Raw genomic sequence first — 17794 nt, 5'->3', positions numbered from 1 at the left:
CTACTACTACTACTACTACTACTACTACTAACACTATTATTATTCTTACTTCAGTATTCATTTGTCCTGATAATTTCATTTTAACGTGCTACTGTATTGGTGTGACAATTTGGACCAATGAACAGATATATTCAGTCCTACACAGTGTATATGTTTTAAGATGATTTATAAAACAATATTAGAAGAAATACTATACAAACTAATAAATTGTTTAACATATACATATATCGCTAAGAGATCATTTCAGTCAAAACAATCACTCCATAATTTGTGTACTTTGAGTTTAAAGAGATATGTCAAAATGTACATTGGTTTCTGTGTTGACGTTTAAATACCGACAAACATGTACAAATGATAAACCCGACATGCAAGTATTAATATATTTGAATTTATCACCTGAATTATAACATCAATTCAATGTTGATTTACTTTTTATATGATTGACTGTAATTAGAAAGAGCATTTAAATAAAAAAATATATTGGTTAGTGCTGAAATGGCAATAGAGAACGAGACAAAAGAGATTGTAAGGGGTTCGAACAAGTAAAGATTAAGATTATATGTCTAAAGAAAATGGTGGCATAAGTCTTGTATGCATAGTTGTACTTTTTTAAAATGGATAGTAAACGCTAAGTAATGCTGATAAGACCGAAACTGATTGTGTTTATCAGTTTTTTTTTTAATGTTCAGACTGTTTTGATCAAATGACCCATGTTTACAACGTATTTGAATGAGAAGCTGCTTACTGATTATCCTAATAGTGTTACTTTTAGAAGTTCTAAAGAAAATATACTTATGAAATAATGAAACTAGTGGATACAACGGTATGAGAAGTTATAAGTGTAACCATCAATGTTATTGACGATGATAAAACAATCAGACCTTAAGTCTGCAAGCTACAATCGGAGAAACTCAGTGAACATATTACTCACTGTGAAATTGAGTGATACGAGTTTGAATTTTACATGGAGCGTCAGGTCTTACAAGAATGCCGAAAAAGTCTATTAGGAAGTGCCAACTAGCACAAAATCTAGGCTTCTATAGATTCTCTCAACTTTCTCTAACTACGAACTAAAATCAAAATAGAGTACATGATATATCGACTTGTTAAAGTCAATGACCATATCGCCAATAGTACTACTTGATAATCGTTCAGAGTACATATGAATTTTATTTTTTTATTAATTAGAACTATTATTTAAACTATATATGAGTGATAAAGGCAAGCAGTTCGATGTAATATTATGTTTTCCCTAGTTTAAGAACTTCAAACAGTCGGTTTCAATTTTATAAATCATTTGAATTAATCAATGACTTAATTAAAAAGAAAAAGATAGTAAAGAAAGGGTACATTTTAGATGTAAATAAAATTAGTTAAACAGTAAGTACAACTTAGCGATTTGTGTAACTTAAATTCAAACCAACAATGTCTATTATTTACTTACGTATTATTGTTAACATTAAACTGATACTCTAATTAAATTATTTTATCTCCAAAACCAGTCACATAGTCACTCAATACAATCATTAAAGAAAATATTCAGTAGAATCTCAAACGATTGAGAAATAATTGAAGCCATGCATGTATACTGTTGAATGTAGACTCAATAATCCAAATGTTAAGTGCTCGCAGAAAGACTTGTAAATTCTGTGTATGATGGCCAGTGGGGTCTTGGATACTCATTATTGGGTCCCATACTAGGATGAGACAGACATATGGAGTTTTCTGGTTCCTAGTGACTATGTACTCAGAATCAGTTCGTCGTGTGAACAGCAGAATCTGAAAGAATGCTGATCAAAAACTATTTGTTTTTATCCCAAATTCGTCTTAGAAATAATGAAAGTGTTATTCTTCTGGATGAACAGGAATTATAGTATGAATGTATTAATGCAGGATGTATAGAATACTAACAAGATTTAAAAATCTAGAGTTACAACAGACATGTTGTTTATGCATTAAAATATAATTTATGCGTACAAAGACTATAAGTAGACACAATAAATCTGGCTGAAATTTATTGTTTCTATGCCTGTAAAACAGAATTGATAAATAATTTTATAAAATGTCTATAGTTTTACTGGGTGGATCATTTTAAATAGTTGGTAGTAAACAATAGGTAATTCCTAATTTTGGTTTGATACTGGTTGGTGATTATTAAGTTTTTGTGGAATTTTTTGGAAACCAGTGTTCTCTGCTTAATCAAGTTCAGTTGTACAGATGGAAAAGAGACCTTGAAGCGTTCGAGGACGCGAATGACATTCTACGAAGTTTTCATGTTTATATTAATTGATATCTTAGTGGTAATTAGTTTCCAATTTGTTTGTGTGTGTTTGTAACCTGGTACATATTCCCTAAAGACATCTGATTATGTGCAAACATATTTGTTATTGTGTCATTCCGTGTATCTAAATTCAATAGCTGCTTACAAAACTAAATTTGATAACTCATTGGATGAAATAAAATTGATAGGCTTTAGATCAAGACAGAAATTAATTCAAATAAGAACGACGACTAGATTTATAAAAAGGCTTTTTGTAATTACCTATCTAACACCTGCAACTGGTTAGACCATTCTGTTGTATATGCATATACTTCTGAGGGACCCGGAGAAGGAACACAATTAGAAATGGTCATGCAAATCTGAAAGCGTGACTAAAGTACCTAAGAGATTATAGCCTAAAGATTATCACACACTGTCATTTGGTGTGTAGCTCTTCGTTTGTTGGTTCTGCCGTTTCAAAACCGTACTAGTGGAGATAGAAATTTGTGGGTCATGGTGAGGTATTTAATCGTTTAGGCTGGCTATTCTAATCTCTTCGTTCCTTTGTAAGAAAGCTGCAGATAATAGTAATCTAATCAAAAACATTTACACCCAACGTAAGTCTGTATGTATAATTGTACTTCGTTAGACTCAGACTACAGGCTTGCTGCCTTAAGTTTGACCTTTCTCTCGAATACATGCCCAATATGCTATTACTTAAAGAAACAAGTAGTCCAGCCAGTACAGTTTGATATGGGGTTGGAACTTGAATCGATGTACATTTGTTCTACAGTTCCTTTTATTTATGACTGACTGTCTATTAGGATGTAGAAAGCAATCGCACTGTGTTGTAAAAATCAGATTGACAATCTTAAAATTTGACAAAGCACACCGAATACATGTGTATCCAGTCAAACCAAAAAACCAAAGGTGATGAGACATAAAAGTTGTATCATCCTTGTAGCCAAGTCAGTTGTAAACAAGTTAGGATGCTACACAAATGTGCACCAGTCTAAATATGCACACTATTTTTGACAGAGGGAACAAAGAAGATGTGAGACACAAATTTGGAAATAATTACTTCAGTGTTACCGGGAAATCGCACACAAAATGTATAGCTTACAATAAACAGTGCGTCAAAAAAAGTTTAGCTTCATCTCCCTGTGCCATATGTTCTGATACTATTACTTTACTATACACTGTTGCTCATCATAGTTACATGGTCACGTCATTCTACACTTATTCATAGAGAATACCGACAGCATCCAGCTGCAGGCAGAATCCAAACACAAGAGTGGGGGTTCAAATAATACAAACAAAAACACAGTATGAAAAATGTCTCATTTATAATCCCGATATTTAATGTAAAACAATAATAAATTCAGGTAAGCCGTTGAGGTCAGTTGTAAAACAAAACGTCCAATATGTTCAGACATCGACCGCGATTTTCCTGTGAACCCTGATTCTCTATTCAGGGCACTAAGACAAACAGTAATCTTAGAGACAGATGTCTTGTTTTAGGCTCCTCTGCGCCGACTCCTGTGACAGTATTTCGTATGTGAGTTAGTTGTGACCAGATATAAGAAATGAAGTTCCGTAATCAAAGTCTAGAAGTGTACTAATTAAATAGCAGCCTCTAACTAAGGTCTTGTGCATGACCTCACCGTTACCGGTAGTACTAATCTAGTAGAAGAAGAAGAATATCTGAAGAATACATTCTCTTAATCTCAAGCTCAACTGTTGTCCCGATCTATTTTAACATTAGGCTGATGTTATTTAAATCATAACCTTGAAATGAGTTATTCAATTGCGGTTTTAAAAAGTACTCTTTTATAGTATCAAGTTTGCTTTATACTGCATATTTAAGTTTTATTCTTTCTATAATTGTGGTTACTTTTAATTGGTACAAAGTTTTATCAGACTAATGTGATTGAAACGTTTACTGAACGCACTTATGCTGTCATACATTATTTGGTCACGGCGTTACAGCCCGTTTTGCAATACACAGGGTATCAGGTTTAATATACCCCTATCGACTTAAATAAAAAGGTCATCACTTTGTGTTTTAGGCTGAAAAATTAAGTGTGGTGTTTTCAGAAAAATTTTAAAACATACACGAGTAGTTTAAAGGATTATAAAGAAACAAATATACACTTCTGAAAGTTGTTGTTTATATAAATATTGAAAATCTAATTTTCTGCAAATTACAGCAAAAATGGTGAATATTAGTTGGATGAGAATTTCAGTAATCAAATCAGATCAACTTAAAAATTAATTGACATAAAGTACGAAGTAGGTTTCGACTAATATCGAATTAAATAAATTATTTTACTCAAAAGCATCAGTGTCTGAGATTAGTTTAGAAAAATGTTGATTGATTTTGCCTATTGAAATGTTATGCTCGATTTCGATAAAACTCGGGAGTGAGATAAAATAAATGCACATGGCTTGATCAAACACTACTTTATTCGTATTAAAGCCCCCCAAAAGTCAATTTTGCTTTTATTTGTTTTACTTGTATACATGTTCTAAAACAGCTAGTTTGCGACAACTCAGTAAAATATGTTTAAAAATTAAGGACAAATTGTCTGTTGACTGATTAGCAAACTTCATACACAGACCACAACGACTGATATCAATGAGCCCAATAACCAGTAACAACGAATTTTTTGTGTGTTTTCATGAGGGATAGATTAGCTTGTTGAGATGATTGAAATAGACATGTTTCACGTTTTGGTAAGAACCATTGTAACTGATTAAAACTAAATGGGTCACCAACTTGAAAGTGAAATGCTTGAAGGCAATCTGATGCAGTATCGAGGGCCAATTTTGTGAAATATTCTGCTCGGAGATATTTTAGGACGATATCTGCCCAATGAATCTCACAAAGCATACCTTTATGAAGTACATGTCGTACTTACTCGAACATTCCAGCTTCAAAGTAAATTAAAACTGGTGTCAAGCAACTAAAACGTCAATAAATGCATATGCTGCGTGTCACAGCATCCAAATTATCAGTTTGTTCTAAAACCTGACTTATAAATCTAATTACAGAGTCTCGTTAAGAAATAAAATAGCAAAAATCCTACGGCCTACGTTCTAAAAACACTCAGTTGTAAGATTATGTACTCGCTATGACATTTGAATATCTAGACTTTTAACATTTAAACGAAATAATAAAATAACTGAAGGCAGATTTACTGACATGTATAAAGTTGAAAAGCAACTTACAATTAATGTTACAGGTCCTGGAATCTTGTAAATGAGGCTAGATAGGTGAACAACGAAGAAAAATAGAGATGTGAGTGCCCCTACTAGTGCAAAAAATGTTAAAAATGCACCAGCTACAGTAATCCGATAGCGATCAGCAACAACTATTGATACTATCAGACCAACACCAATTGAAAATTCCAGAATTTTGAACACTGCCCTTAGTTCTCTTGCGTATTCAGCATTAAGTGGCATCACTTGATTTAATATGCCTTCCTTACGATATCGCCTTCTAACATTCAAAAACTTGAGCTTTAAAGAGCAAAGGACATCCAATGCTCAATATTTGTCAGTCTATCTTCAGTCTTCAGTAATAAGGATTGTAGTTTAATGAACCTGTGTTAATCCTGACAGATCGCCTTCCAGTGAAGGTCCATCTTCTTCTTGAAAATATTCACTCATGGGGCTGATACCACTTTTTCGGGTAATGCGTTCCAGTCATTGACCACTCGATGAGAAAAACGGGACCCCACCTTTAGTTTATTAGATCGCGGTTTGTGAACCTACTTGCTATGACCTCGAAAATTATTAGTGCTGGAGGGAGAAAAAAGATAAGACATATTAACACCCGAGTTCTCGGTTTGTTGATAACAGGTTTGTCGCGTACTTTATTCTTTTTTAAGAAAATTATTCACCTGACTTGAATGTGATCTTCTCTCAAATGATAGAAATAGATGCAATTATATTGTAGAGGTAGACACGACAAACTTATTTTGTAAATAGTTTTTGATATTATTTGCATTTATTTTGTTAATTTTCGAAGTCTTTATATTTACCACAAACAATTTCACATGTTTAAGTGTATGACTTTGAATACACTTTCTTCCATTGTGTAACACTCAGCATGACACACGTTGTTAACTGTTATTAAATACACTACTATGCGCATGTCTCTCGTTCTCAATTGATAGTGGTTATGATAATTGAACTCTGAAATATCTACAACCTACATTTATAGACTGCAGCCAATTTTCCATTACATTCTACGTCTGGCAATATTACTGAAACCATAAAAACATCACTGGGACTATCAGTTATCTTTAATTGTGGATTCTGGTACCAAACGCAACTCGGACACGCACAACCTGTCAAGTTAAGTAATGTCCCTTAACTTTTGTTTGTGTTTATAACTTATAATTGACATATTATAACATTAACATTTCGACGTAATAAATTTATTGCTATTTTTCACTTAATATACCTTTTGGTCCGCCACAATGTCATCTTTTATATGCGTTGTAAGAGTTGGGATTTCTGACATAAAACTTTTATTTTTCCTTATGATAAACCTCTTTATGTTCTCTTTGAAATTGCGCTCTTCAGCCTGAGCAACCTTCTCTACTTCTTTTATGTCTATTTACGTACAAATTAAAATCAAGTTTTATAAGACTTTCAGAGACTGCTATTTTTTCTACAGTTTTTAAAAAAGTCAGACGAGGAACAAGCATGAAGTTGTCGCCAAATAAATATCCAAAGTAAGTAGTTCTGTATGTCCTCGACGTCGACCCTCAATTCAGAGCTTTCAATGGATACACACAGCCACAAGCAATTGATCACGCTCCCGCACCAGATCACGATTGAATACGACGTTCTGCACATCCCTTGCAACTACTGATCAACTTAAATGAAATGCTCCTCATTAGATAGACAACGTATCAAAAGTATTTCAAACTCATCCATCCCTGACTTCTGATTCCACTTGGTTGGTATCTTCTGATTATGAAGGTGTGACGGAAAAAGGTGTTGTAAATCCTTGAATATCTGCGGCATCTTTACTCCGTCTATATCTTTTTTAGTCTTTATGGTCATTTTACTGTCTCGCGTTATGTTCTGATCGTTTTACTGTTATTTCACACGTTTATTTATTCCAATATCCAAAATTTTCACCCGTAATTCAATCTTGATAAAAATGAAACTTTATTTCCATTAAACGGCCTTCTTCTATTGAGCTCAATCTTTCATGTTTTTGGTAATCAAGATGTGAACAGTTACTGCGAGTGACGTCTTGGATTTGTTAGATTACTTTCGAACTACTGCAGTGTCAATTGCAGTTTGTGCCCAGGAACTTTTGCATCATTGCTTTGGTTGCTGGTTTTAAAGTCAGTTCAGACCCTCTATTGAAATGATACTTGCAGCGTACTAGGGCGTTATTCTATTTTGAAATTCATTTCAGCGATCCATAAACGTCTTTCTTGAATAAACCAACGTAGCTCATCTTGACTTGCCGAATGAAAGAAGCAAATAAGATAAAAGTCATAGCCGGTGCAAAGATAATTGGAAATATGCCCTGACAAGCCGCCATCACCAAACGAACGTGAAAGTGTCCACTAATTTTTAAACATTTACAGAAGTTATTCATTAAAAACGGCTGAACCACAAATTCTATGATATTCACGCTATCTTTGAAATGGACGGTCAAGGAAGAGGTGTTGAACCATTTATCATTTTGGTTGTACTGACATTCCGTTTTCTGGCACCAGTATCACAATATTGTTACATCGTTTGTGGTTGTGTCGAGTGGGATCTGCAATTTGTGGTTGGTATCCAAAGTCAACGAGAATATCCAATGAAATAATAAAGACATTTATTTTTATTATTGTGTTGTAGTGGCATTGGACCCTAACCACATGAATTTTGAAGCTGAGTATATGATTAATGAAAAGATTTATACTCAACAATCTACAAAAAGAGAACGTTGACAATCGAGAACGTGGAAACATTAATTCAATCCATCGCATGGCATGGCTCAGCCTTGCAAACGTCAACATTCTGTATGATTTGTCTTTACTCACATTGAATATATTGCTCTATCTCCAGCCTGAATGTGTTCCTTAAGAAGTCTAAACATGCTGTTAATTGTTATGATACGATTAGTCGGTTTAGACATTGATATGACGTTCACGTATGATCTTATAGATTAGGCAATCACATCATTACACATGTAAAATTCGAGGATTAGGTCTATTATAATAATAGTACTAATAAACATGTAGACCATAATTCTACAGTTTTTTAGATAGTTGTGAAAAGATGTCACAATCTTTTTGTTTTGATGATTGGTCGAGCTACATTATGTGAGAGACTTGTTTTCTCACAGTAGATCGGAACTTCGTTTCAGATTACTCATGTTTTTATATTCTGACGTAAAATGTATTTGGCAACGTCCATGAATCTTAAAATACACCACCTTAAATTGTTTCCTTCTGTTTTGACAAAAATAGATTTAGTGTTTATGACAGATGATATATCAGTGTCGTATAAACCTGGTGTGGCTGCCGAAATATCGGTGGATACTAATCCATTGAGCCAGTCAGCCTGATGCAACCTCAGCTACGTCACTAATTGGTTTCGTGTAGCGCTGATTTCTATCTGCCTACATAATATGCAGAACCATCAAAGACCTGATGTTATAGAGGAATATCCAGCCCAAGCTCATACTATCTCATCCTAAAAATGTGGAAGCATGGTGTCAAACATATGATTTCCTACGTCACATTTTCGCAGAACCGTTATCACAGTTTTTGGCCTTTGGTGAACGAAACGAGCATTGGATAGGATTCAGATATTGTGACATATTGTTATTATTGCGCAGACACGTTTAGCACGTGACATCGGCTATTTGATGTTGTGGTATGGGTAAGTGTTGGTAATTATTGATGGCCACAAGCTGTTATGGGAAACTCTACAGATCATTTAGGATTGACGACTCATAAACCAATCCACATGTTGTCCGTCAGTATCATCAAAATGAAGTCAAAGTAGAGGGTTCTAATTAAAACTTGGAACCCGTGTTGTTGCTTCTGTGCTAGTGCGTTTCAATGGCCTGCATATAACATCAATAAATATCATGAGCAGAGGACGTGGAGTTCAGGTCTATGACTGGTAGAAGCGCACTAATCTTTGTTGCTAGAATAATAAAATTAATCTCAAATTGTCATGATTTGTTTGCCTAATCTTGAAATTCTTTCATCGAGGTCACAACTTTTTATGTTGACCGGTCCTACCGCATCAGTCAATGGTGGTGTTCACAAGATCCTTTGAAGAGTACGGGCAAAGTTTCTGAAATAGTGTATTTAATTTAAGTACCAATGAGATACAGAATTCCAGGGTAACATGACCACTTTCCATAATTGTTCTCACACCCACCTTTATTGTTCATCAATCTCTTTATTCAAACATTGAACTACCAAAGTTAAATCTTCTAATTTATTGTATTTTTAGCTTCAGAAGTGATTTGAGGTTAGGTCTCAGTGTTATTCTATTGATACCACTTTGGTATTAATTATTAAACGTCAACGTCCCGCCATGAGAAACGCATTATGTACGTACTTCCTTTGAAATCCAAACGATGAAAACGTTTTGATATTGTTCTAAATAGACTCGTTAGAGTCCTAAAACATGGGGTTTCCAGAAAGTTGACATGAATCTAATAAAGACGATGTAACTGCGGCTGAACTGCTTAATCTTCGCTGCGGAACTCTATTTAAGGAATCCAGTATAGACAGTCTAATTTTCTAGATAACGCTGCTTTATGGGAGCAACTCAGAAGTACCAAATGGAGTTTCAATCTTATAGGTTCTGCTTACATATGATGGTTGAAAATATTTGAACGATTTTATTTCTTAGGAATCCCCTACACAGTTCAATGTAGACCGAATAGAACTACGTGAGCACAACCAAAGGTATTGTATTTGGAATTTAAAGTCAGGAACACATCAAGTACAAAAGAATGATTAGTTCATACAAACACCACAACTACCACATCTTAAATTAGAATCTAAGTTTCTGTAAACAGTTGGACGTCTTCTCTTTGGCCTCATTGTTTGTCTGTCAAACTGTGTATTGGATGCAGACTCTGTATGATCTAGTATATGCGCATTAGTATTGGAATTAACAACTGAAATGGGGACAGACTCACCTGGGTCCTTGAATTGTATATGAACAATACGTCTTTTGTGTACTAAAATTACTGATAGCTAGAACTAAAACTGCACGCTTTCCAACACCATTCCCCCTACGTAATAATGTTGTGTCTCTGCGTTTCAGTGTTATGACCATTTTGACACTCCTTATTTGCATTACGTTTCCATGTCTCACACTTCGACTATTACATGTGAGTATTTGGAGATACACACTGACATATAATTTGAGGCATTCCATCATGTGACTTTGAATTACTTAAAAAAGTTGATACATATTATTTTTGCTTTTCACGTTAGAATACACTAGGACTATGTTCCAGTTACAGATAATTATGCATTGATATTTGTAATTAACACATGTGATTCATCTTCAAAACAATCAAATGGGAAATTTACATCTGCCTAATGTTCATCAGGTTAATCAGGGATTCCATTTGAATTTTCTGATTGTTTGAACCTCATATCTGGACAAACTAACTCTCTGACTGTTTTGAGAAAAACTGCTATTTCCTCCGATTCTTCATATCACTGACTAAGGATTCTAATCGTCATACATTGGTTGTGAAGATATTCACCACCTGGTACAATAACATCAGAAATATGACTAGAATTCGACTTATTTGGAACATATTTGTCTCATTTATTAGGAATATTACTAGAGATAAATTCATTACGAGGACGAATAACATATGATGTGACACCTTAAGGACTGTAATTAGATTTCAGCTCACTCAGGACCTGTTTCTCACAGTTAATTAATATTCCACTAGAAACAAATGAATCATTAGGACAAACCATATATAATAAAATAACATCATCTGGTGCACCCGATATATTTTCTATATATTTGTAGATAATTTCATTAGAAATAAATGAACCATGGGAAGGACGCATATGTGGAAAAATAATATCATGGATCTGATCATAGTATGATTTAGTTGAAACATTCAACTTGACAAGATCGGAATAACAATGTTTAGTACTAATTGTAGCGAACTGATTGAGTATGTCAAATCTTACCACACTTAAAACATTTAGCATTACGAAACGCACCTGAATTACATGAGTGAATCTTGCCCCAGGACAAACATTTACCAAACTTGTGCTCATATCCGTTACTTGCTTCCTAACTTATCAGTGAATTGTTATCTGCATAACCTTGAATACGCATTGGATTTAGATGACGTAGTAATGTAGTAGAATTCTTGATGTCCTTACGAATTTCCTCCTTTACAACATTCGAAACTTACACACTTTACATGGTCTTGTAATAGTTCCTTGAGAGTTGAATAAGGAAATGAAGTAGGCTTTTCTAGAAATGCCAAAGTTTTAAGTAAGCTGTAGGTTTCCTTTCTTATGAATGTAAGGAAATGATCCACAATATTAGCGTCGTCAAAATCTCTTCTGGTCATAGTCCAGATTTTGAGTCTTTCAATATAAGCATCAAAATTTGAATGTATATCCAACTGTTCCATCACAGGCTCTATAGAGACACCAATGTGCAGATTAGCAGTTCAATTATTATACGAGCCATGAATCTCATAGATAGGCGATTTAAACCAAATAGAACTAACTGGGCACTAACGAACGTGTTGCATTTACAAATTGAAGTCAGGCACACATCAAGTACAAAAGGATAATTAGTTCATACAAACACCACAGTGCATCATACCGAAACCGGTGGTCTCCATCTATCGGTTATAAAAGAAATCGTTACTTTAAAATTGCTTTCCGTGCGTTACTACCGGCTATTTTATGTGAGTCTATCCTGGGCATAGTTTAGCTGTCACGTTAGCCTCTGAAATATTAGGCATTATACAAAGAAACTCTTACCCACTCATCGAAACTGTGAGAGCAGTGTTTAAAGCACAAGTGTATATATATGATAACAATATGAGTATAAGAGCAGACGCTTCTGACTCAATGTCTGAAAGGAATGTATTTTGATGGACGGATGACTAACGGTGACAACTGGGATTCTTATCTGAGCAGGGCTAGATAAGGAAAATAAGTGGAGAAACTCTACAGTGAATCTCTGTTTTCGTTATATTTTGTTTCCTATTTTCATCTATCAGTTTGAAGTCATTGCTTTATGAGAGTATTCTTGATATTTATGGACAATCAACTATTCCGGTATATGCCTAGTTCTGTTCCAGACCCTTACTTTCAACATTAGTCGAAATCTATAAGTGTTTTATTTACACTTATTTTAATGCGCTGATGTGCATATGGACACCAATGTATTTGTGTATGACCACCGATGTGCAGATAATTGAGATGACGTCAAGGATGTAAACGTCTTTACCCATAAATTCTTGTGAACTATACACGGATTAGCTACGTTTCATCATCCTTAACTATTACACTTGGGATGACACAGGTGTAATAATTAGAAGTATTTGAATTACAGTATGAACTAGTAATCCCAGGAATAACGCAATTTAATCAAGAAGTATTAAATGAGCATGAACGAATATACTGTATTTGGAATTAAAAATCAAAACAGTCATCGATACAAAGAAATCATTGGTTCATTCAAACATCACAACAGTTCAGCATAAGCAAGCATATCAAGTGCAGTGTACTAATCAATCAGATGCGTTTTAAATACCGGAACAACGTCAAAGCAGTCATCTGTGCTATATGGTACAGTTGTTTTTGCAGCAAAATTTTATAAAACCATAAAGCGACGACCATGAAATTTCGTCGGACCTGTAAAAGCAGTTGTAATGTGAATTATTTTTTTCTCCGACTAATGTTTAGGTATCAAATGATTGACAGCGAATGCTTTCTATTTTGGTAACAATAATACTTTTTCCTTTCTTTCTATTTGCCCAGATTTCACTTGGCAACATCAACGGGCGATCGTGGTTACTTTTTACCATGTTGCTTTCGAGAGGTTCACTTTGAATGTCAATGCGTTTGTAAGTTTACTAGACTACGTGACGGTGTTGTAGCTTGATCACAATATGTTTATACTATCGTAAGTTATATAATTGTCTCATGAATTTGTACATTGTGATATATTAGATCGTAATATCGAGGAGTTTTGAAATATGCATCAATAACCCTCAAACATGAGACAAAATCCTACCTTACCTACGAAAACGGTAAACAAAACTGCTGAGTCAGTGATCATTTGAAGATTATGAAGTGTTTTAACCAGTAAAACTAACATACTATTTCGCTGAATAACGAAAAAGTCTTAAGAGGTACCTAATAGAACTTGATAATTAAACAGAAATGACTAACCCTTTTGAGCCAAAAACTGAAACCTTTTGTAGTACACCTACTCACTGTTGTTCAAATTACTGATAATATTACTTTCTATCATTATGAAATAAGTCGTGCATTCTTGTTACTACTTGGAACAGTATGTGAAATTACCGGTAATCAATCTTTTCCTAGAAATTCATTACATGTCAAATGATCTTCTTATGACTTACAGTATCCTTAATACTTCTGGTCATCCCCTTAAACATCTTCTTAAGCTTAGTCATAACACTAACCTGAGAGGTAACACCCAGAAATTGGAGACCCTTGAGGATACGACGGATATTCTAGTTTTACAACTAGCAGCCAGTAGTATCTTCTATAATCGTTCGTTCCCGGCCACAGGAAATCAGAAGTCAGACGAGAAGAGGTAGGAAAGATATATTTGATACGTCACCAATATATCGAGGAACCTTTACTATAAGCTGGCTAATGAACGTAGGAGCTGTGTCCCACGCCGAGTTGAAACGTGATCTGGTGCGGATGCATGACCGAAAGCCTTCAGTTAAACAAGTACACTTAAACAACGTGGTCAGCATCCAATGTCGAACACTTAATGAGCTATTGATTTTGGGGATTTATTTACAGCTACAGATCACTCCCCCCCTAGTGAGGTAGTGATACCCCTAAGACGTGACCAGCCAGAAGTTTAAACCCAACGAGTTTGTCGTTGGTAAACACTCTTCTGATAGCTTGCTTCGTTTAGCAGCGTCTGGTCGTCTTTCCTTAAACTAAGGGACCATGAGGTACAACATAACAATAAAGAAATGAAATACAATGAAAATTTCGGCTCCCTGGGAAACTTCGTTGTTCTTTTCCAGCCGTCCTGGAAAAGAGGAAAAATAAAACGTGTGAGTGCATGTTGAAAATACACTCGTACTTGCGTAAGGACACAAGATGAGTGGGAAAAAAATGAATAAAATAATACACTTACAAACAGCGTAAAAGCGATCGGAAAAAAATGTTTTTTTTGGTTTTTCTAATATATATATAAGAAATATAAATGCGCTCAAAAAAAATAAAAATGTTTTGTTTTTCTGTTTTTTTTACACAAATAAAAAAATTTTATAATGAACAATAAAAGGGTAATTCAAGATAAAGCTTATGTCCTACGTGCAATATTCGTTAAGATGTTCTGGAAATCTTACTCTTCTTCCAGAACGCGTTGTTTTGGGTTTATCTATCGACGTTGGCGAAGTATCAAGTTGTGTGTCGGCTGTCGTGTAGGGTACTACGAGTGTAGTAGCTGTGTCGTTTGCTTGTACCGAAGGAAATTCGACGTAGCTAGGGTTTCATTCTAAGTATGCTGCTTTGAGTCGATCGATACTGATGCTATCGTTCGTGCCGTTCTTATCGACTACATAGTACTTGGGTTAGCGTTGAAGAACTTTGAAGGGTCCTTCGTATGCTGATTCGAGAGGTCGTCGACGTGAGTCTCGATGAACGAAGACGTGTGTACTATGTCGTAATTCGGGTTGAACGAAAACATCAGTTGATTGAGGTCGAGTGTGAGCAGGTTTAACTGAACGCATAGCGTTTGTAAGCCTACTCGTGTAAGAGTTTAGATCCATGTTCAATGAAGAAGCTGAAGGATCCACGAATTCTCCTGGGAGTCGGAGTGTCGTTCCGTAAACGAGTTGAGATGCCGTGTATCCAATGTCAGCTTTCACTGCATTGCGGATACCTAGCAAGACGAGTGGAAGAGCGTCTGTCCACTGTGAAACGTTTGAAGCCGATAATGAAGCTTTTAGTTGTCGATGAAAACGTTCTACCAACCCGCTTGTTTGTGGGTGGTAGGCGGTCGTTCGGAAGCGCGTGATTCCTAAAAGTGAGGTTAGACAACGGAAAAGTCCAGATTCGAACTGGCGTCCGCGGTCTGTAGTGATGGTTGAAGGGCAGCCGAAATTTGCTACCCATCGTTCGACGAAAGAGCGAGCCACTGTTTCAGCAGTAATGTCCTTAATCGGTACTGCTTCTGGCCATCGAGTAAAACGGTCTACGCATGTTAGGAGATATGAGTATCCATTCGAGTCGGGTCATGGTCCTACCAAATCTAGATGGACGTGGTCGAAACGAGCGTCAGGGGTTTTGAAAGAGCCTAAGGGACGTTTGTTGTGTCTTATGACCTTAGATTTCTGACAGCTTACACAGGAGCGTGCCCACTCCCTCACGTCTTTATTCATGCCAGGCCAGCAAAACCGTTCGGCTATGAGTTTGACTGTTGTACGAGCACCTGGGTGAGAAAGATTGTGCAACGTATTGAAGACGTTGCGTCGATAATGTTTTGGTACTATTGGACGATCCCTACCTGTAGATGTGTCGCAAAGTAAGGTTTCCTTACCTGTTCCTGTTATGTTTTTGACCTAGGCTGTAGCCAATTGTTATGACTTGACCAAGGTCGTCGCTGATTCGTTATGACCTTACGAATTTAACAAGGACGTAATTCGCGTAAATTATCCACCAATAGAATACGACTTCTACGACCTTTACACTGTGACAATGACGTTCGATTAGTATGAGTACTCTAGCGTCCTTATTGGTCCTTATCCGCCCAACCCATCCACTTGAGTCCAAAACACCAATATCAGCCTCGGCAATACGAATCGTTTATTTCAAGCATACTTTGTTTATATATCAGACAGACAGGCCACATCATACCATAAAATAGAAAATAATATTTGTACAAAATCAAGCCAAACGTGGCTGGAAGCGTGGGAGACAGTACTCAATAAACCGAATATAATTTGGGAACAATAAATCATATAATAATAATCAATAGGTCAAAATGAAGCTAATAATAAGATGAATATAGACATAGATAATCCAGTTACCGAATAGTTATACCATAGGAATATAAATAGAATAATAGTCTAATAAGAGGTCCCGTAAGTTATCAGTACTTACTTTTTCCTAGTATATAACAGTTCCCATCTGCTTAATACTTAGTTTAAGAGTTGTCGAGGATAACTCATGCTGAAGATCAATGTCTTCTTTTTGAAGCTGAGCGAGTTTAAGAAGGTCGAGTCCTTGGAAACTGTTCAAGGAACTTATTCGAGACAAGGCGTCTGCGACTACATTGTTAGCTCCAGAAATGTGTTGTATGTCTGAAGTAAACTGCGAAATGTAGTCGAGTTGTCGAGACTCTCGCGGTGAGTACTTGTCTGAAGATGAACTTAAAGAGAAGGTAAGAGGTTTGTGATCGGTAAAAAGCGTGAATTCTCTTCCTTCGATGGAATGTTGGAAATGCCGTACAGCACAATACATAGCTAGGAGTTCCCTACCGAACGTGCTGTACCTAGATTCCGTGTCTAGCAACCGTCTCGAGAAAAATCCTAAAGGTTGCCAAGAGTTGTTGACCCATTGTTGTAAGACTCCTCCGATTGCTGAGTCGGATGCGTCTACGGCGATACTAATGGGCGTTTGAGTGTCTTGATGAGCCAGCAGGGTTTTCTTAGCGATATGTTCCTTAACTGTGGAGAATGCTTTTCGGGCTGTGTCGTCTAAACTGATTGATTTTGCATTTCAACGAAGTTGGTCGGTTAACGGTTTCATAAGGGATGCGCATTTAGGTATGACCCGTCTGTAGAAACTTACAAGTCCGTTAAAAGTTCGTAACTGCTTGATCGTGGTCGGTTCTGGGTAATCCAGAATGGCCGCCACTTTGCTTTTAAGGGGTCGGATGCCTTGAGCATCAATGGTGTGTCCTAAGAAGTCTAAGGAGTCAGTTCCTATTTGGCATTTCTGAATGTTTACAGTAATGCCATGCCTTCGGAGTCGATCGAAAACAATGTCCAGATGCTTGAGATGTGATTCTCTGTCCGGACTTGCTATTAGACAGTCATCAACATACGCATGTACGAAGTTGAGACCTCGGAAGACATCGTCGATAAACCTTTGGAAGGTTTGAGCCGCATTTCTTAAACCAAAAGGCATTCGTAGAAATTCGTAAAGACCGAAAGGAGTGATGATGGCGGTTTTAGGAATGTCGTCAGGTGCCATCGGTATTTGGTTATAAGCCTTAACCAAGTCGATTTTTGAAAAGACAGTTGTACCTTTCAAGGTAGCTGTC

General features: G+C 35.9%; 1 protein-coding gene across 1 annotated transcript in view; it reads right to left on the bottom strand.

Moving 5' to 3' along the window:
* The window catches only part of Smp_043570 (hypothetical protein), a gene marked incomplete at both ends in the record, with an annotated part of 13492 nt that extends 7767 nt beyond the window's left edge, over positions 1–5725 (bottom strand). The window contains one exon of the mRNA XM_018797688.1: positions 5492–5725. Coding sequence (XP_018652705.1) covers positions 5492–5725 — 234 coding nt within the window. The remainder of the gene's footprint in view (positions 1–5491) is intronic.
* Between the last annotated feature and the right edge of the window lie 12069 nt (positions 5726–17794).

This window comes from Schistosoma mansoni, chromosome 5, assembly GCF_000237925.1.
Source record: "Schistosoma mansoni strain Puerto Rico chromosome 5, complete genome".
In the NCBI taxonomy this organism is placed as follows: domain Eukaryota; kingdom Metazoa; phylum Platyhelminthes; class Trematoda; order Strigeidida; family Schistosomatidae; genus Schistosoma; species Schistosoma mansoni.
This window is presented reverse-complemented; position numbering and strand designations above follow the sequence as displayed.